The sequence below is a fragment of the Schistocerca gregaria genome, chromosome 1 (assembly GCF_023897955.1).
Source record: "Schistocerca gregaria isolate iqSchGreg1 chromosome 1, iqSchGreg1.2, whole genome shotgun sequence".
Classification (NCBI taxonomy): Eukaryota; Metazoa; Arthropoda; class Insecta; order Orthoptera; family Acrididae; genus Schistocerca; species Schistocerca gregaria.
This window is the reverse complement of record NC_064920.1, coordinates 763,123,158-763,145,276: the sequence shown is the minus strand read 5'-3', so window position 1 is coordinate 763,145,276 and position 22,119 is coordinate 763,123,158. Positions and strand designations below refer to the sequence as shown.

Sequence of the window (22,119 nt, the reverse complement as noted above, 5' to 3'; positions counted from 1 at the left end):
TGTGCAAGACCAAGACTCGAACTTGGGACCTTTGACTTTCACGGGCAAGTATACCATCTGAGCTGCCGAAGTATGACCTGTCCTCACAACTTTAATTCTGTCAGTCGCTTCTCCTACCTTCCAAACTTCACAGCTCCTCTCCTGCAAAACTTTCAGAAGTAGCACTCCTGGAAAAAAGAATATTGCAGAGACATGGCTTTGCCACAGCCTGGGGGATGTTTCCAGAATGAAATTTTCACTTTGCAGCAGAGTGTGCACTGATCTGAAACTTCCTGGCAGATTAAAACTGTGTTTGGTACAGCACCTGCCCACAAAAGGCAAAGGTCCTGAGTTCAACTATCAGTCGCACACAGTTTTAGTTTGCAGGAAATCAGCACACACTCCGCTGCAGAGTGAAAAATTCATTCTATATGTGCCAGTGCTTCCAAAGTGAAATCACCTCTTTAAAATAATTAATTGCTTACCTTTTTTCCCCTGTTTCTTGTATTCATTGCTTACTATGATGATACAGGTCAATTTTGCAAAAAAAAAAAAAAAAAAAAAAAATAAATAAAAAAAAAATAATAATAATAATAATAATTTTTTATTATTGTTATTGGGACTCACAGTAGAATAAACAGCATCATTCATTCTTTATGTCACTCATAAAAGGACACACTGCCAATGCATGTATTTATTTTACAGGATAAGAGAAAAGTAATCACTATGGATGAAAATGAATGTGTGGAAGAAATGACATCTGAACTGTCAGAAGCATTAAGGAGGGAAGCACGATTGAAGGAGAGGTTACAGGAACTAGTTTCTACACTGGAAAAAGTCAGCAAGAACTCTGAAATGAGGCATCAACAGTCCGCTGATCTCGTTAATGACCTCAAAAAAGCCAACAGGTAGTTACTATGAAAATAAGTTTGCTGTCATAGACTTCGCATGAACTGAATATATCATACTATTTTGTTTCAGTGCACTTGTCCAAACACTGGAACGCTCAAAAAAGAAATACCAAACTCGACTGAAAAAGCTTGAACAGCAAATGCTGGCAATGGTTGACAGACACGCTTCACAGGTAAAGTGACTGATTTACTACTACTACTACTACTACTACTACTACTACTACTACTATTACTACTTTCATGATCAGGATGAACAGGCTTTAGTATTCAAATATTGGCACACACAAAGAAGGTGTACAAAATAGTATTCTAGTACTCTATAGTAGTGATTGCCAAACCACCTATCTTGAGCTACCATTAAAATGCAGGAACATTTTCTATAGAACGTTGGTAATGTTCTGATTGACTAACCTGGATTGCTGCGTTGAGCTCAGACTGTACTCATGATGAGAACAAATGCTTGTTTCTCCCAAGCAACTGCCACTGTCAGTCAAGAATACTACATTGTCAGCCATACAGTTGATTGTATATGCGTGAATCTCTCTCTCTCTCTCTCTCTCTCTCTCTCTCTCTCTCTCTCTCTCTCTCTCTCAAAGAACTGCTAACAAGTTTACCATGCTGTGCAAGTGTATCAACTGGAATGAAATGGAACATCGAACATCACTTCAGAACCATTCACTCAAGGGTTGAAAAGGCTCTCTCACTGAATTCCACTCTAAGGAAAGAAAAGATAAGGCAGCCAAAATCAAACTTAATGCTCAGCAATCAACTTTTTTTTGAAACCATTAGACATGAATAAAGCAGCAAATGAGGTGACATTCCAAGTTTAAAAAATTATTGCACAGTCTAACAACTTCATTTTTAGAGGCAGCAGCAGCAGCAGCAGAACATGCATAAAATAAAAAAAAAAACCTGGTCTGGTCCAATAAGTCTGTGACCCAGGGTTCTGGGTGATTCTCCGAAACTCTACCTCTTCTCCTGAACCTCTACAGTCTTTTTCCTTCGCCCCTCTTCCTTTCTCTTCGACCATTCTGTAGATAGAAGGAGCCACTGACTCTGAAAGCTTGCATAAATAAAGTCTCTTTTCGTACATGTCATCTTGCTGGCGCAAGACTTTATCAATCCAGTTACACTCTGGACTCATTATTTGATGTTTCAAAAATAAAATTAAGACAGTGCCTGATATTAAATCTGCATGGCTTTCTGCAAGTACAAAAACAATTTACAACCGACTTTGATTGCTGCAGCTATTTTTTCCTGCAGCTTGCTGAAGTAACTGATATAGTTGAGCACAGCTCAGTTGGCCACTTTTGCATCAATTGCATTTGATAATTGTAAAATAAGAGAGGAATTGTTTAAGATTGTACCAATTCTGAAACTATTCCTGTAAAGTAGTTCATGGGCTTAGCAACTGATGCAGCTACTGTGACAGTAGGTGGAGAGAAGGGATTCATAACCTTGTGTTATAATCACAGAAGCTTTCCAAAATTTCTGCCTTACCACTGAAAGCAGTCACTGCATGGAAAAATTTTCGAACATGAACAATAAACTAAGTTAAAATACAGTAAACTGAGAGGTTTGTTCACAGCACTGACTGATGAGCTGAATTGGCTGTATTGTGATTTACTGCTTCATGTAGAAGTTCATTGGCTAGGCAGAGTTTTACAGCTCAGTGTGGCAGCTCAGAAGCTTTGTAAGTTTGGTAACTAATCCTTTATAGCTAGGGACAGGAAAAATTAGTTTAAATGGTAACGCGGAATAATGCAAATTTAGTGGTTTTTAAGGAAGTAACGCAAAATCAGAGTTTGTCAACATAAGGAGTGTCTTAAATCTAATGACATTTAATGTTGAAATGTTCTATGTTCAACTGTTGCACTACGATTTGCAGTCACGATGTAACTAGTGGCCTTTCAACTATCGATGTTTGCGAGCGTGTATGAACAACCACTGTGTGAATTTCGGTTATTTATTTCTTTTGCAGTGTATGTGCCGCAGTATGCCATTTTGAAGCAATGCCGCAATGAAAATTCACAAACACAGCACCAGTGTTTATTAAATGCAGTTAATAAAACAGCAATGATAGAATGCTTAAAGAAATGTTATCATTGAGATGAGACAGTAGCCGAATGAGTAAGCCATGACATAATGGATAGTTTCGTGGTTTACGATACGAGTGGATCTAAGTTTGTGTTCCACTGCATGCTAATATATTTTTTTTTCATCATAGCATAGTTGACACGGTCTCAGTCTTTTGTTATGAATGTAATGCAAGTATTTGGAAGGAGGGTGAGCGCGAAGACTGCCAACACCGTCGTCAATCATTGAGCTTACAACTCTTCCACTTTTCAAAGTAAAAGTAAAGGAAAAAATGTGAAAGTCTAATACAAGTATGTTCTGCAATAAATGGCACATTTCTGTCTGATTAGAGAGTGAAGAATGAAATAAATTTTATTTCCGAAGGGTTGGTGAGGCAGGTATTTTACAGGACAGCGTTAATTTCTACGACGGGAACGAGCAGCTATAAAAGTAACCTTTTTGGATTTCCAGCACGCTGGATAATAATAGGACAGTGACTTGAGTAAAACAGTTTTATGTAGAAAACAGCCAAAGTTTCAAAATTCAGTTACTTTTGTTTAATTGATAATCAGTTTCACGTATCAGAACTCTTTCTCAAATCATCCAGACGAAGACAAAGGTGTACTCTGTAATAGTACGCAAACCACGTTGATATTGTACATGATTGTGTTTAAGGCATTAGGCAATTTCACAGAGACCATTCATTGGCAGGACAACTGTTTTGCGTATGCCCACTGCCAACCCTTGCGGATGAGTGCGTATATTTCTGCATGTATTAACATTAATATCTATTTTGTTGAAATAAGGTTCGTTTAAGCAGTTACCAGACAGCTTGCCGCCCATTCACAGAGCTGAAATCGCGTATAAGCAGCACCTACTCCTACTTCTGGCTACTTGGAGTGTGGCTGTTTGGTGAATAAACAGTGAGAGGAAGCAGCCAGCATGTATCTGTTGACCAACAATAGCTCCAATGCTGATGATTTACCTAAATACAAGGAGTACTGTAAAATATTAAAAAAAAGTAATTCATACATCTAAACAAATACTCTACAAGAAGAAGATAGCAATGTCAGGGAATAAAATAAAAACAATATAGGATATAGTGAAAGAGGAGGCTGGTAGAACCAGAAAGGAACAGGAGCAAATAGCACTAAGGGTAGATGACACATTTGTAACCGATGGGCATAGTGTGGCAAATCTATTTAACAAGTACTTTATATCCATTACTGATAGAATGGGATTGCCAGGATCAGTAAATAATGCCCTTGAATATCTGAAACTAGCCTTTACAAATAGCTTCAGGTACATGAATATGTCACTCACTTCACCAAAAGAAAACTTCCATAATAAAATAATTAAAAACAAAGCATTCTAGTGGTTACGATGAAATATCAAGAAAGTTATTTAAAGCATGTTCTTGTGAGTTTAGTACAATTCTAAGTTACTTGTGTAACCAATCAATTATAACTGGGACATTTCCTGACTGGCTGAAATATGCAGATGTTAAGACTCTATTCAAGAAAGGGGGTAAAGGGACACCATCAAACTACAGACCAGTTCACTTTTGCCAGGATTCTCAAAAATTTTAGAAAAAGTAATGTATAGGCAGCTTCTCAACCATCTGACCACAAATAACATATTATCAAGAACACAGTTTTGATTTCTGAAGGGATCTGATATCGAAAAGGCTATTTACACCTACAGTGAAAGTGTACTTAATTCAGTAAATAAGTTACAAGCAGCAGGTATTTTCTGTGATTTGTCAAAGGCATTCGATTGTGTAAACCACAACATCCTTTTAAATAAATTAGAATTCTATGGTGTCACGGGCAGTGCTGCAAAATGGTTCAAGTCATACCTCACTAACAGGAAACAAAGGGTGTCAGTGCAAGGGACTAGTGAATTAAGTTTTCATCAGAATGGGAAGAAATTACATGTGGTGTCCCACAAGGATCCATCTTAGGGCCATTGCTTTTTCTTGTGTAGATTAATGATCTCTCATCAGTTACACTGCCAGAAGCAGAGTTCATTTTGTTTGCAGATGACAAGTATTGCAATAAATAGTATGTAGAGTGTAGTTCTAAAAAGATCTGCTAATGATATTTTCATGGATATTAATAAATGGTTTAAAGCCAACTCATTGACATTAAACTTTGAAAAGAATCACTATATGCAATTCAGAACCTGTAAGAGGTTTTCACCCAGCATATGCATAAAGTATGAAGAGCAGATAGAAGAGGTTGACAGTCTTAAATTCCTGGTATTACAACTTGATGATAATAAATTCAGTTGGGAGGAGCACACCACAGAACTGCAGAAACGCCTTAACAAATCTGTATTTGCAATTAGAGTGTTAGCAGACATAGGCGACATAAAAGTGAAAAGCTTGCATACTTTACCTACTTTCATTCCATAATGTCATAGGGTATAATATTTTGGGGTAACTCTTCAAGTCAAACAAAAGTTTTCAGAGTCCAAAAGCGTATAATACATATTATTTGTGGAGTAAACTCACTGACGTCTTGTAGAAACCTCTTCAAAGAACTGGGTATACTAACTACTGCCTCTCAGTATATTTACTCCTTAATGAAATTTGTCCTAAATAATATATCTATCTTTCCAACAAACAGCTCAGTTCATACATACAATACCAGGAACAAAAATGATCTGCACTTACTTTAGTTCAAAAAGTGATCCATTACTCAGGAACACTCATCTTCAATAATTTGCCGGCAAACAAAAAATTTAGTTACAAATAAAGATCAGTTTAAAAGGAGCCTGAAAGGCTTAATAGTGGCCAACTCCTACTCCATTGACGAATTTTTTAATAGAAACAAATTTATACTACTAGTATTGTTATTTCAGCTTTTAAAAAGTGACGTTCCACATCCACGAGGATCTCCTCAACACGGATCTATGGAACGAAAAACATCTAATCTAATCTAATCTACTCTACGCGGAAACATTTTTCTGACTCTGCCAAGCTGCCAGATTCGCAGATGCACACAGCTGTCTGAGTTAGAGTGGGGATACACTTCACTTGACTTGTGTTTTGTTTGTGGCGTGTTTTTCAATCGTTTCGAAGCTATTGCAGTTCCCGCATTCTGATATTTCGCGTTTACACTTCATTGTTAATAGCAAGGTAAGCATACTGTTTTCACCCTCTTTGTGCAGATCTTGGTAAAAACAGCTGAAAATGCAGTACATAAATAAGTCTTACTACCAGTTGTATATGTCAGAGCGACCATAAAAAAAATTAAGAAAATTAAATTTTGTCTTATTTTTATCCCAAGTTAAATACCTTTTGTAAATGTTTATAAGTATTTTGTTACTTAGGAATACTTAAAAAATAACCTTCAAGCCTTCTTGGTGATGCAGCCAAGACATTTTTCTTTACATTAAAAGATTTTCTTCTTAGTTTCATTATTCTTATTCCATAAGAAATTTCAGCCATTTAGTATAAATATTTAAGTCTATGAGAAAAATTGTCGAGTGTCAAAAATTGATTGCGGACCTGAAAAAAAAGTTCTGTATAATTTTTATCTGCTGGATACATAATTGTTTTTCCCAGTATTTAAAATACATGTATCACACCACACCATTCTGGCCAAGTGCAGCAACAGTATACAAATGTTAAAAATGTAAATACTAGTCTCTCTTGCAGATACCTTACTGATGAGACGTTTCATGCTCCTAGTGTATCTTCAGATCATTCTTGAGCAGCAGAGACCGGCTTCTGTGGCCTCCACTGCTCAAGAATGATATGAAGCAGCAGGAAACGTCATCAATAATATATCTGCATCATACTGTTATTTTCATTTTTACCTTTGGTGTTTGTTTTTAAATAATTATTGGTGTCAAAAATTTTTGATAAAATAATTTTTCTCTACACTTGTATCGTGTTTGGTCTACTCTATCTTAGAAATAGTTCCATTTTCAACATAGCATTGAAAAATGGTTAAATATGAGAAAAACAGATAACTGATGAGAGAAAAAGCTTACCAGAAAATAACACCGAAAAATGCAAAAAGTAACATTGATTTTGGCCATAAAATAACACAGATTTTTTGGTCCCTATTTATAGCAGTCATTAAAAAAAAATGCTATAAACTAATGAGTTAAAGTATGTGGCCGAGAGAGTGGAATGAGGAACATTTAAGCTACAGTGAGCTGAGGTTCGGTTGCTTAATTTTATTATTACATAGCCACACTAATATCAGGGCCAGTTTACGGCTCAAGTGACACAGACGAGAAGTGTAACGGGGTTCTCGAGCAAAGACTGACTCATGGGACAGTGTATGACGAAAAGGGGGAGGGAAGCCAAATGTTAAGTTAGTTGTGTGGAAATTACTCTCAAATAAAACAATATGTGGTTTGATGGACCACAGATAGCTAAAATATTGCTTTATTACTATGTTATAACTTCACTACAAAAGTGGATTGTTTGAAAGGCACTATTAAGCCTTACTTTGTTTTGTTGTGCCACATCCAGTTGCATTAGAGAATTGTACTTTTAATATAGTCCACGGCCTTTTTGCTCTACAGGTTTACTTTTCTGTTACTGCTCTCTTGGGTCTCTCCCCCCCCCCCCCCCCCCCCCTGTATACTTAGAAATTACAGTATATCGAATATATCACTCATTAAGGAAAATACGATATACTGGCACCGTGAGATATTTGTAGTATGCAGGAGGAAACAGACATGCAGTTATCAGCATGACCAGACAGAATAAAGAATAGTGAATTAACAGTGTTGGGTAGTTACAGATAGAAAATATTTTACTCTACACTTGAAAGTTAAGAACTTAACAAATACTGTGGAAATGAGAAGGCACACAGAAAAGTAGTAACACATAAAAGCAACTGGAATAGCAAAATGTGAATTGGGGGCTATATGTTCAATATTAAGGTAATGTGTAGAGTACATGTTACAACTGAATTTACATTAAGCTGCATGATGGTGAAGATAAAGCAGCAGCAGCATCTGTTTGAACACCTTAGTACAGTGTGTAACAAAAAGAATCATTTGGCACACATATATTTCTGAAACTAATAAACATATACATTGAATTTGGTTTTTTGATCGGACTGTCCCTTATATTTTGATCATACAGCACATTTATAAAATTCTTAAATCTTTTTACAGGTCAGGACACTGAAGCAAAGAATATGTCTTTTAGAAGAGGAGACTTGTGCCCACAAAGTAAACAATTACCAAGTTCCACAGATACCACCTTCGGGAAGCCATTCTCAGAGTTCTGGAGCTAGCGAGACTTCGTTGTGACAGGCCCCCGAAAGAAGAGAAATGAGTGCCTGAATTTTGCTGGAGACGTACATCAGGGAAATATTTCACTTGATTGTCTACTAATAAAGACGGTTAATTTACTTGTAATTATTTGTAGGACAATGTATGTGACTGACTATTTATTGAGAGAAATATTGATGGCAAAATTTATTTTTAGTGGCCAGTCTTGCCATTTTAGTCTGCTTTAATAGATAATTTAGTACATATGTATAAAGGAGAAATGAAAGACAAGACTAAATATGTTTCACATGATTTTACTGCTGTACATATGTAATATACAGAACATACCATGTATGCAATAAATATATTGTTACAGTAAATCAGATTCTTTTTAATACAAAGTCGTAGCAAAACTTCATTCATTGTTAGTTTCTGTTTTCTTTGGCCTCACTTTTTCCACTTCCTTTTCTAATTGTGCACATGCTTGTTCTATTTCATAGTTTTTACTCACAAGGCCTACCCACTGTGCTTCAAGCTGCCTTAGTTTTTCACCACCTTGAGTTTGCATGTTTTTTCGCTGCCAGTTAATCTCTTGAATTTGCTTCCTGAAGAAGGACAAAAATATTAATCACTATTTACTTATTTAAAGGTTCCTGCATCAGCACTTGAGTTTACTGATAGTAAGCGCAAGTGACATCCCTAAAAGTACATAAGCTTAACTTTGATTGCATTCTTCAAGCAGTAAATTAAAAATTCATAAATTACTAGTTTATTTTAGGAAATGGTGATAAGTTCTGAAATTAGAAAATCAAATTTTGGCACCAGTCAGTATGTTTCAACAAAGATATTCTGAATACGCAATCAGTTAAAACAATATTTTTTAAGAAGCAAACATCTAACACCAATTCTATCAGTTATGACAAACATACCACATTACTGATAACATTTCATTCAAATCACAATAAACAATTATTCAATGAATATAAAGAAGAAAATGTACATATTACTAAAGAAAGTGAGGTTAGCAGGTTGGCACCATTCATTTTAGCAATTAACTCTCAAACTCAAAACCTTGACTCATTGCCTGTCAGCCATTCATATTGTTTCAACCAAATAAGGAAGATAATTATAAAAATAGATCCAATCACACAAGCATAAGTCAATGTAACCCTTAAGACCAGGGAACTGTGTGTCCAGAGAATCAAAGGGGAGGAAGAGAAAGGCATGTTAACTTTATTTTCCATCATAAAAAGACCAAGGGAGGTCATCCACAAAGAGGTGTGGCACGAAACTGAAAACAACCTTCTCGAGTAAAGAGAGATCAGAAGCGAAATTACAGCACCAGAGATGACACTTTATTAACTACAGTCAAGATGAGGAGAAATTTAAACAGAAGTGTGAAAATCTGAAACTACTAAATGAAAAAGAAAAATGATGCTTGTACAAGGTCACTCCAAAAGAAATGCACTCTTTTATCCTATATGTTTGAAAGTTTTACAGTGTGTAGATACATCTTTTAGGAACAATATTTTCATTTCTCCACATAATTTCCATCCCTCTCAACTGCTTTACACCATATCTTGGAACCAGCACCTGTATACCCGCATGGTAAAATTCTGGACCATCTTTTTGGAGCCACTGTTTGGCAGTGTGCACAAGGGAGTCATCATCTTCAAACCTTGTTCCACGAAGTGTGTCTTTCAGTTTCCCGAAGAGATGATATTCACATGGAGCCAGGTCAGGACAAAGGCAGGTGTTTCAGTGTTGTCCATCCGAGTTCTGTGAATGCTTCCATGGTTTTTTGATTGACATGGGGCCATGCATTGTCATGCAACAGCAAAACATCCTGCTTTAGCCGATGTTGTCGAACACGACTCGGTCAAGCTTGAAGTTTCTTCAGTGTAGTCTCACATATGCATCAGAATTTATGGTGGTTCCATTTGGCATGATGTCAACAATCAAGAGTCCTTTGGAATCTAAAATCACCGTAGCCATAAATTTTCCAGCAGAAGGTGTGGCTTTGAATTTTTTTCTTGGGTGAATTTGCATGATGCCACTCCATTGATTGCCTCTTGATATCTGGTGAAAAATGATGGAGTCGTGTTTCGTCACTTGTCACAATTCTTCCAAGAAATTCATCTCCACAATTCTCATATTGTTCTAAAAGTTTGCTGCATACCATTTTTCTTGTTTCTTTATAAGCCACTGTCAACATCCTGGGAACACACCAGGCACAAACCTTTTTTAATGCGAACACTTTCAGTATTCTGCAAACACTTCCTTCCCCTATACCAACGTAGTGCGACAATTCATTCACTGTGATGAGTCTGTTAGCAGTCACCAATTCGTTAACACTCTGCACATTGTCTGGAGTGTGTGCAGCACAAGGCCTGCCACTGCGATGACAATCCCCAATATTGCCATGCCTGCTTTCATCACGTAACCTGCTTGCCCACCAACTAACTTTACTGCAATCGACAGCAGCATCTCCATACACCTTTTTCAGCCTCTTGTGGATGTTTCCCCACTGTCTCATTTTCACAGCATGTTGCTTCTGACGAACGTTAAGCGTAGCAGCCATCTTTAAGACATGCTGTGACGGCGCCACTCACGGGAACAGGTTGAACTAAGTTTGAAAACAAGTGGGAAGGATGTATCTATACACTATAAAACTTTCACACATGCAGAATGAAAACTGTATTTTTACAAAAATTGAGTGCATTTCTTTCGGAGTGACCCTCGTACTAAATTTCTAACTGATTACCATGCTGTTTCCATTAAGAGAAGAACAGGGAGGAACAAAAAGCAAGGTCTTGTACCAGTTAAAGGTTAAGAGTATTACTTTTACTGATTGTTACAGATTCCTCAGTCACTATATTACGAATTGGTAAGCAAATTTACATTGAAGGTTAATTTATGGCTGCCAACAGAAAAATATGAGAACCATCAGCATAAAAAAGAATTACCTGGTACAACTACATATATAATTATTTGCATCTCCTAAGGTAATTAGGGAAAATTAATAAAGGTATAAACACTAAATAATAATTGATGCGCACATGACACTGTATCAATGCACATTTCCTAACTTATTCTCTTGTACGCTTATGTTGCGAATCAAGAACTGCTTATTAATGTTGTTAAATTTAGGGGCTGCAACATTAATAAGCTTCTTACCTATCAAGACATTTAACATAACTCACAATATAATTTTAATAAGAAGGGAGGAAAGGGGAAACAGGTACTTCGTGAACACAATACTTACTCCAAACTAGGGTATCACATGTGTAACTACCCAATACTGCACTAATATGCAGCAAGAATTTGGACTGAGTATTTGCAATAAGCAATCCTTGTAAGGATCCTGGTTGGACACTTCAATCTTAACTACAGAATCAACAAACAACACTTTCAATATGACAATTTTTATATTAAAGTAAAGTCAAGGAAAACTAAGCTTTACAGCTTACTGCTAATATTCAGCAAACAGCTGATAGATACAAAACACTTTAGAGACTGCATGTGTACACACAGGTAATGAGCCCATTCAATTCTTGCTGTATACTGAGCTGTTCAAGGGAAAAATTGAATATTTTAATAAAGCAACAAAATTACAAATCAGAAAATACAATTTGAAGCAAATTCATTGGTTGACTTGACATATTACCCTCCATCTGTCAATAAAAGGAAGAAGAAGCAATGACAGAGATGGTTAGTTACTTTATAATTTGTTTTACAGCACAATAACAATTTTTTCCATTCCATATTTAATGCTTAGTTGAAAATTATTAGAAGTATCTGCCTGCTAAGAGCTGAAACAGTAACATAATTAGAAACAACTGATGTATGAAAAGATGAGTACAGAGCTTCTGGAACTTCTACAACTTTTATATCATACAGGGTGTCTCATGATGAATTGTCAAAATTTTGGTTGTACGTAAAATATATGAACGCTACAAATAATTCAATACCTTCTCTTGCTGACAGTATAGATAATTCATTCACGGTAGAGGACTGCAGCACCCTTCCACCTTTCAATTATTGAACAAATGCAAGGATGGCTGACATAGTGTTTAGTGTATCTGGGACTGTTAAACAGTTAAGATTGTTAGACGCCAGGAAGACATCTGGCCCAGACAGTATCCCCATGAGATTTTATGTTGACTATGCTACAGTGGAAAGTTTCACGGGACTGGAAGAAGACCCAGATCATAGCAATATATAAAAAGGGTAGAGAATCGGATGCACATAATTACCGGCCAATTTCATTGACACTGATTTGATATAGAATCATGGAACATATTGTGTATTCAGACATAATGATCTTCCTAGACTGAGAAGCTTATCTGCAGAAACCAGCACGGTTTTAGGAAACAGCAGTCTTGCAAGACACAGCTGTCCCTCTTTGTGCATGATATACAACAGGCTCTAGATACTGGCTCCCAGGTTGATGCCATATTTCTCGACTTTTGAAAGGCGTTCAATTAAGTTCCGCACTGTCGCTTGCTCCAAAAAGTGTGCGCTTACGGCCTATCAGATGACATATGTGGTTGGATAGATAGTTTTCTAACAGACAGGCAGCAGTATGTCATCCTGAACAGGGCGACTTCAAACGAAACAAGCGTAACTTCAGGTGTGCCCCAGGGCAGTGTAATATGTCCGCTGCTTTTTACGATTTACATAAACGATCTGGTTGATGGTATTGACAACGGCATTAAACTGTTTGCCGATGAGTCTGTAGTCTACAGGGAAGTAGTAATCACACGAAAGTTGTGAACAAATCAAAGAGGAGTTGCAGAAAATAAATGCGTGGTGTAATGACTGGCAGTTATCTCTCAACATTAGTAAGTATAACCTACTGCATATAACGAGATGAAAATCCCCATTAATGTACGAGTACAAAATAAATTCCCAGTCTTTGGAAGCAGTAACATCTGTCAAGTATCTAGGTGTGACTATTCGAAATGATCTCAAATGGAATGATCAGATTACGCAAGTAATGGGTAAGGTGAACTGTAGATTGCAGTTTATTGGTAGAATCCTGAAGTGATGCAGTCCTTCAACAAAGGAAATAGCTTACAATATATTACATCGTCCATCTTAGAGTACTGTTTGTCTGTATGGGACCCTTACCAGTTGGGTCTGATTCAAGAGATTGAGGAAGTCCAAAAAAGAGCGGCAAGATTCATGACTGGTACATTTAGCCATCGCGAGAGCGTTACAAATCTCATAGAAAGTTTGAAGTGTGACACACTTGCAGAAGGAAGGCGTGCTAATCAGAAGGGGCTCCTCACTAAATTCCGAAATCCGATCTTCGCCGAGGATGTAGAGCATATATTATTACCACCAACTTTCAGATCACGCAATGATCACCATTAAAAGATAAGGGAAATTAGAGCTCATACTGAAACGCTCAGACAGTCTTTTTTCCCCTCGGGCGATCCATGAGTGGAACAGGGGGGAGGGAGAGGATATGACTCTGGTGCGAATTGTGCCCTCTGCCACACATCGCTTGGTGGCTAGCGGAGTATACATGTAGATGTATACGACAATACTCAGGAACATGACAGGGTACAATCATTCAAACCAAATGTTCTAGTTAACATGAACTCTAAAATGCATACCTTATGAGCAGATGTTCACTTTCAATACTATGAAACATATCTTCTAGTGAAGAAGTGCTCACAGCTATTAGCGTATGCATTTAACTTCTCCAGTTTACAAGAAAAGTTTTTCTTGTTTTGGTCAATACTATCTCCTCCCAAAATATGGAAAGCCAAGACATTGCAGTATAAAGGATTTGTTTCACAATATCGAAGATGATGCACCCTTAGTTCTTACAGTAGGTATTTCAGAGCCCATGTTTACTCACTTTTTGCTTCAAATGATCATTCTTGTTTTGTCTCTGAATATTGAGCATTCCTTTCAGGACATTCAGTATACACTCTTTCCAACTGTGAGTGCTTCTAACTTCCTACAATGGCAAGTACCCATCTAACACATACTTGTCTTTCAGGCTCCAATTCTCCCAAATCACCTTAAGCCAAGCTTTCATTTCCTCAAACTATTCTAATTTATGTCCTTCTGTGTCTCTTTGCTATTCTAATGTTTCCCTTTATTGAAACACCTTCCCTTTTTGTCCTCTATCCAATTTCCTGTTCCTGTGTCTTTTCTTGTCATTCTAATCTTCACCCTGTGCCCTTCAGCAACCACAGTAATTTGATTTTCAGCAGTTACATTATACTAACATGTTTAATTCTTTATATGCAGCACTTTTCTTAAGATTACAGAATCGAACACATTTTATCCACTATCTCTCACCTGTATATCATTTAATATATTCTAACTGTAACTGCCCTGAGACAATCATTTTTTTAATATTAAAATTCTGTACTTTTCCTTCCCTTTTCCTCTTTTCCCAACAATTTGTCCAAGTTGCTTTGACAAATTGCACAGATAATGGAATAAAGTTTACTTTTTGTAGCTATATTTAAAATATTTTGGCCTAGTTTGCACAATTTGCTTTCTTCATGAAACAAGTGCTACCTCCTCTCTTCCCTTCACAAGAAAATCATATGGTTGTAAAACACACAAACACACAACAGCCTTTACATTACCTCATGCTCTGCAATTGTTTCTGCGCCTGTGTAACTAACTGAACCAATGTCTCCAAATATGCCTTCCAAGCTTCACAACCATATTCCACCATCAGTTCCAAATTACAAATTCTGAAACAAAATATTAAATTTTTCTGTGTGGAATATTGTAATACTGAGCAAACTAGTATTACAGTTATAGTGTATTGCAAATCATAAATTATGAAATGATTATAATTTCCAACATTTAGTTTGCACCAATCAGTACCAGTTGGATAGTGGTCTCCTGGCAATAGAGCAACAATATCAACTAACTTAAGTTACCCCCCACAAGGTGATCCACATATTCACCAGCATACCTTGTTGCTTGGTGCTCTAACTGTGCCATGGAATTTTCAACACACTCAGTCCATGCAGCTATATCAGTCATCTTACCAGCAGGAGGTGGTGGAAGTTCGTAACGCTTCATACTCAAAACATCCATTGGAAGGCGTTGCTGCATCCTCTCAAATTCATTTCGCATTATTTCTGTCTGAAAGCACGAGTGACAAAATAAAACTGGGTGGTAAAATCCATTCCACATCATGCATCTGCACACAGTAAGTCAGAAATAACAATCCTCTCATATGTAATTCAATTTTATCACGATTGTCAATTTTATCACGATTGCTCCTAAATGTAAACATTGTGTGGCCTAAACAGAAACAGTACACTGGCAAATTATTTAAAATACCAGTTGATACTTTCCAAGTAATACCTACCATACATAACTTCAATAATTTTTAAAAGAACCTCATTGTAGTAGCAATGAATTGCCTTCAAAAAAGTTTCAGGCAATGGGTGACAAAAATATATTTTAATTAGCACACTATTTCACAGTATCAGCCAAATACACAGTCCACTATCACTGATGTGACCACCACCTATGTTCAACGTCAATATGCAATACCCACACAGGCAGCAGGTGGCAGCATTAACAGTAGAGGGCACATAAAGTATGCCTGGAAGGGTCTGTCATAATGAAGAAATGGAGCAATCTATCTAAGGTTCCATGCACACAATCAAAGTCTTCCATACCAAGGATGGAAGAATTTCCAGAAGTTTGTAAACTGTCTGTGTGTGCTATGGTCGGGGTATGCTGTGCACAGCAAAGTGACACTCTGTGGTGCACCATGGGTCACAGATGACATGGGTGAACAATGGCTACAGAGTTGTGAACCTACTGAACTACTGACTGCCCAGATAACCCAAGGAGCAACCAACAGTAATAATAATAATAATAATAATAATAAATAATAATAATAATTTTATTGTCATTCAGCTGGTTACAGCAATAGACAAAGTCAAGAGCTTATATTTCTACATAAACTACTATATCGATGTAAATTGGTTTAAACATAAAATAGGTACACATTAGAATACAGTATTTTCATCTTTAAAAAATTCATCAATGGTGTAAAACGGATTGTTCACTAGTAGCTTGTATAATTTAGCTTTAAAAATATTTACAGGCAGTTCTTTAAAGTCAGCACTTAGTCTATTAAACATCCTTAGTCCAAGAACTAGGTAGGAGTTCTGCGATTTTGATAATCTACGATATGGTACGTCTACAGATGTTCTTTTTCTAGTATTATGGCTATGAATATCATTTCTCAACACAAAATTAGAGACATTGTTTCTAATGTACAATAAAACATTGTAGATGAATAAGTTTATTACTGTAAGACACTGCAATTTAATAAACAGAGGTTTACAATGTTCTGTTTTATCAGAATCCGTTATTATTCTGATCACTTTCTTCTGTAAAAGTAAAATGTCATTTACATGACAGCTACTACCCCACAGTAAGATTCCATAAGCGATGATGCTTTGGAAGAAGGCAAAATATGCTGATCTCACATAGTCATTGGGGACATGTCTTTTTAAATTTCTAATTAGATAAATGACTCTTGAAAGCTTAGCCAATATGTTTTTAATGTGTGGTTCCCATGTTAATTTATTGTCAATAGTAACACCTAAAAATTTAACAGTTTCTAATTCTTGGTAATTGGGAATCTCTTTGAGGCTAAAGTAAAGTGTCTGGGTTTTGTTTTCATTTAGTAGGAAGCCGTTAGCTTTGAACCATAATGAGGACTGAGCAAGGGTATTTTCAGTCAGTGTTTTTAGTGTACTTAGATCAGAGCTTTTATGTCGAAAAGTTGTGTCCTCATCGAGTGTTCAGTGAACATTGCTACCTATGGGCCTCCACAGCAGGTGCTTGGTTCATGCACCATGCTGACTGCTGTTCATTGGCAATGAAGGCTGGAATTTGCACACCAATACTACATGTCCATTGAGTAGCAACATGTGATCGTTTCAGATGAATCACATTTTATACTCCACTGGACAGATGGTCATTGGCATGTAACATCTGAAACTAAACACCCTGCAAAAAATCGTTGGATAGGTCCAGGCAGAGCAAGAAGTGTTCTGATCCAGGGAACGTTTTCATGGCATTCCCTGCATGATCACGTCATTCTGGAAGGCACAGTGAAACAACAGAAGCATGCATCTATCCTTGGGATCCATGTTCACCCTCAGCACAACAGCCTCTATCACAAGATAATGCATTGTCACACGCAGATCGCAGTCTATGTGCATGGTTCGAAGAGCACCAGGGTGAATTTACTGTACTCCCCAGATTTAAATCCAATCAAGAATCTGTGAGACCACCTACATCAGGCTCTTCATGCCAAGGATCCTCAATCGAGAAACCTACTACAGCTGGTCATGGCACTAGAGTCAGCACGACTCCATGTTCCTGTCTGTATACTCCAGAATCTCACTGACTTTCTTCCTGCACATCTCTCAGTAGTTCGCACTGCAAAAGGTGGTTATACTGGCTTTGGCAAGTAGTCACATCAAAGTGACTGGGCAGTGTAACACTTAAAAAAATAAAAATAAATTTAAAAATAATTATATTTTACTTCAGGAGACATGATTTACACAACTTTAAAAATTTGATTTATGACCTAAAACTGGAAATAAATAACAAACAAATGGAAGGCCGTGTTCTGGCAAAGCTCCAGTGTCTTGCTGTGAAACTTCTTATAATGCAGTAATAACCCGAGAAAATTTTATTCCGTTGACACGTCACAAACACATCTAGTTTCAATAGAGCCCTATACTGCACTCCCAGTAATGTTCTACATACACACTAAAATTATCACTTACTGCACGGAAAGAATATTACATAAGTAATCAGGCACATGTACAACTGGCTTTAAACTTTCATACAGCATAGCAGACAAGATTTGCAAGTAATAATGAAATTATAAATCTGAACATTGACTATGAATTACCATTCTGTATAGGTTTCAAAATTTTTGAGATGTGTCTGCTAATACAGACAAGGCAGTGATTCAGTCTACTTATTATAGTGAAGAACTTTGACATCAACATCACAGACTCCATCATACTTCATCAAGATAGAGACAGATTGAGAACTCAGAGAAATAATGCATGGAATCCCACAACACCAAAAATATTGTCAGCAAATCTAGGGGAATTTTCAGAATTTTAAACTAGGAAAATTAAATAGGAATGTGCACCCCCCCCCCCCCCCAAAACACACACACAGACTACAGAAGTCACTTAAGTTATGCCTTCATGCTCACTATTATCACAGCTGTGGCAGCTTGATGACCTGCAACACAGTGAGGAGGAAGTGTGATGTGGGGCTGCTGAAAACTACAGCTGCTAGCATAAACAGAAAACTGGAAATGTGGCCAAATAATCAACTGACAGTTGAAGAGTCATACACAGCAACACCCCGTATGCTGGATGTCTTCAATGTCAATAATTTTGGTTTTCAGTAAATAATGCTGTTATTATGCACAATATACACTTGAATAGGAATACATTCAGAGTTAGATCTATGTTTTATAGTGGAATGCACCCTGTACAAAAGGCAGATAACTAAGATGTCTTATTCTGCCTTTGCGGCATTGTTTCATTCATTATCTTCATATATCAAATTAGCCACAACAAAGAAAAATATTTCATAAACGTTTCCTAAAGAATATTTCAATGTGACTTTTTGGACACGAGATGGCCTGATGGTGGCACTTACTACTGGATTTGGCAGTCATTACACAAAATGAATGCATGACTATTGACTAAAGCAAATGAATTTTTTTGATTGTGCTGTTCGATGTTCCGACTGACAGTATGCAAGGAACTTCACTATTTTTTCTATAATAGCCAATGATAGTACACAATTCAACAATAATGGATAACCGAACCACCTCACTCTGAGTCCAGCAACTCTATTCATCAGCTGTGCCTCACAATGTGACATCACTATTACAAAAGTAGGGAGTTTGACGGCATCAGAGGCCAGGGCACAGTATGGCAGTCCTGAGCACATTGTGTGATTATGGACAATAAAGTCAAACAATGGAAAATTCAGGATGCAGTGTAACAAAACGAGAGAAGGAAAGTTGCTACTCACCATATAGCCGAGATGCTGAGCTGCGATAGGCACAATAAAAAGATTAACACAATCATAGCTTTCGGCCACTAAGGCCTTTGTCAGCAGTACACACACACACACACACACACACACACACACACGTACAGTCTAGCCACCCATGGGCGTCATATCTGCAGTGACAAGCAGTTCCTCTCTAAATATATCGAGGGTCTCACTGAAGCCTTCATTGAACGTAATTATCCTCCCATCCTTGTACAAAAACAAATGTCCCGTGCCTTATCTTTCCAGTCTCCCACCACAGAGGAGCATTCCTCTCTTAACTCAGTACCATCCAGGACTGGAGCAAATGAATTACATTCTCCACTAGGGTTTAGATTACCTCTCGTCGTGCTCTGAAACGAGAAATGTCTTACCCACTATCCCCCCCCCCCCCCCCCCCCACCATGGTTTTCCGCTGTCCACCAATCCTACACAATATACTTGTCCATCCTTACACAAACCCCTGCTCTCAATCCCTTACCTCATGGCTCATACCCCTGTAATAGACCTAGATGCAAGACCTGTCCCATACATCCTCCTACCACCACCTACTCCAGTCCGGTCACTATCACCACCTATCCCATCAAAGGCAAGGCTACCTGTGAAACCAGTCATGCGATTTATAAGCTAAGCTGCAACCATTGTACTGCATTCTATGTAGGTATGACAACCAACAAGGTGTCTGTCTGCATGAACAGCCACCGACAAACTGTGGTCAAAAAACAAGTGGACCACCCTGTAACTGAACATGCTGCCAAACGTGATACCCCTCATCTCAATAGCTGCCTCACAGCCTGTGCCATATGGATCCTTCCCACCAACACCAACTTTTCTGAATTGCACAGGTGGGAACTTACCCTGCAATACATCCTACATTCCCATAACCCTCCTGGTCTCAACCTTTGTTAGTCACTGTCCTCACCCATCCAGCCCCTCCCTGTTCCCATTCCAGCACTAAACAGCCTTCATTTAACCCCAACACCCAGTCTTTTAATTTCTTTTATTTTTATTTCTCTCCTTTCCACTACTTACCCCCTCCCCACCATCTCTCCTACCCTCCGTCTACAGTTCAACACTTCACTGTCTTCCACTCCCACCATACTATCCTTCCCCCTCCCCCCACCCAGTCACCACTGCCATCATGCACTGGTGCTGCTGCTCACAGTGTAGTTTCAGCTCTCTGAAACTACAGATGTGTGTGTAAGTTGCGTGAGAGTGTGTGTATGTTGTTTTTACTGCTGACAAAGGCCTTAATGGCCAAAAGCTATGATTCTGTGACTTTTTTATTGTGCCTATCGCGGCTCAGCATCTCCGCTGTATGGTGAGTAGCAACTTTCCTTCTCTCGTGTTATTATGGACAAGAAAGCAGTGGCATACTGAAAAATCCAGCTGATATGTGGAAACTAGACTTTGCCATGTAACAACATTGTTCAAAATTAATCAACATATCAACACATCACAGTAATTTTTTTTTAAGTGATGCATTTTAAAACTTATTGCTATGTTTCCATAGCTTGTGAGTATGATTTGGTGACAGCTTCAGTAAGGCTGACTACAAAGCAAATAAGCAGCTATCATCCAGGAGTGGCTTCATGACAAAACAATGATATTTCTCTTTTTGATTGGCTGCATTGCAAATTCTTTCCTCTTAGGCAATCTTCTGATGGCAAATATTACAGATCTGATAAGAGTGTCTGGCAAATTACAATTTCAGAAAAAGTCTGATGATTTACGCAAGAGAAAGAGCATAACATGTGCAAGTCAATAATGCACCTCTTGCCCTTATGCAAGCAGTTATTTGGCTTGGCATTGACTGACAGATCATCGCTGGTCATCAGGGTTCAAATGGAAGCTGGGCTAAGCACTGAAGAAAATTACACTCCAGTCAATGAGATTCCAGACTGGAGTGGGGTAACAACTTGACTATCGCTCACCATTCAGCTTGACAACTAGGGGTGATAGTCTGGGATGCCATTTTATTCCGCACTCTGTCACCCGCAGCAACCTTACAGCACAGTGGTTCATTGAGAATATTCTAAGCCCCATTTTGTTACCCTTCATTGTGAACCATCTTGGGTTTACATTTCAGCAAGATAAAGCTCACCCACACAAAGTGAGAGTTTCTATTCCTTGTCTTCTCGAAGCAACGAAAAAAGAATGCCAAAGTCAGAAGAACGCAAACTCCCCAAGACTGGCTAAGTTTCACAGAAGCTCAAAATTTAGTGCGGACATCAATGCGAGATGCTTTTAATAGCTTCCACAATGAAATATTGCCTCAAAATATAGTAGAAAACCCAAAGAGATTCTGGTCGTCCGGGAAGTACACCAGTGGCAAAAAACAGTCAATACCATCACTGTGTGATAGCGATAGAAATGTTACCGATGATAGTGCCACTAAAGTGGAGTTACTAAATACAGTTTTCCACAATTCCTTCACGAAAGACGACGAAGCAAATATTCCAGAATTCAAAACCAGAACAGCTATTAGCATGAGTGACAAAGTAGATATCTTAGGGGTTGCGATACAACTCAAACCACTTAAGAAAATACCCATCAGGTTCCTTTCAGAGTATGCAGAAAAAAATAGCGCCTTTCTTAGCAACCACTCAATTGATGAAAGGTTTGTTCCTAAAGACTGGAAAGTAGCACAGGTCACACCAATATCAAAAAAAGGAAATAGGAGTAACCCTTTGAATTACAGACCCATATCACTGACCTCAATTTGCAGTAGGATTTTGGAGCATATACTGCACTCTAACATTATGAATCACCTTGAAGAAAATGACATTGATACATAACC

General features: G+C 37.7%; 2 protein-coding genes across 3 annotated transcripts in view; one reads left to right on the top strand and one right to left on the bottom strand.

Annotated features, from left to right (window-relative positions):
- LOC126268025 (colorectal mutant cancer protein) overlaps positions 1 to 8,603 on the top strand; it is a 585,914-nt gene extending 577,311 nt beyond the window's left edge. For both annotated transcript variants that reach the window (XM_049973446.1, XM_049973454.1), the window contains exons 14-16: positions 685 to 887; positions 961 to 1,063; positions 8,112 to 8,603. In XM_049973446.1, the coding sequence (XP_049829403.1) occupies positions 685 to 887; positions 961 to 1,063; positions 8,112 to 8,249 (444 nt within the window). In that variant the 3' untranslated portion in view covers positions 8,250 to 8,603. The remainder of the gene's footprint in view (positions 1 to 684; positions 888 to 960; positions 1,064 to 8,111) is intronic.
- The window catches only part of LOC126268039 (pre-mRNA-splicing factor SPF27), a 36,489-nt gene continuing 22,878 nt past the window's right edge, over positions 8,509 to 22,119 (bottom strand). The window contains exons 3-5 of the mRNA XM_049973467.1: positions 15,166 to 15,338; positions 14,828 to 14,938; positions 8,509 to 8,815 (exon numbers count right to left, since the gene is read on the bottom strand). Coding sequence (XP_049829424.1) covers positions 8,626 to 8,815; positions 14,828 to 14,938; positions 15,166 to 15,338 — 474 coding nt within the window. The 3' untranslated portion in view covers positions 8,509 to 8,625. The remainder of the gene's footprint in view (positions 8,816 to 14,827; positions 14,939 to 15,165; positions 15,339 to 22,119) is intronic.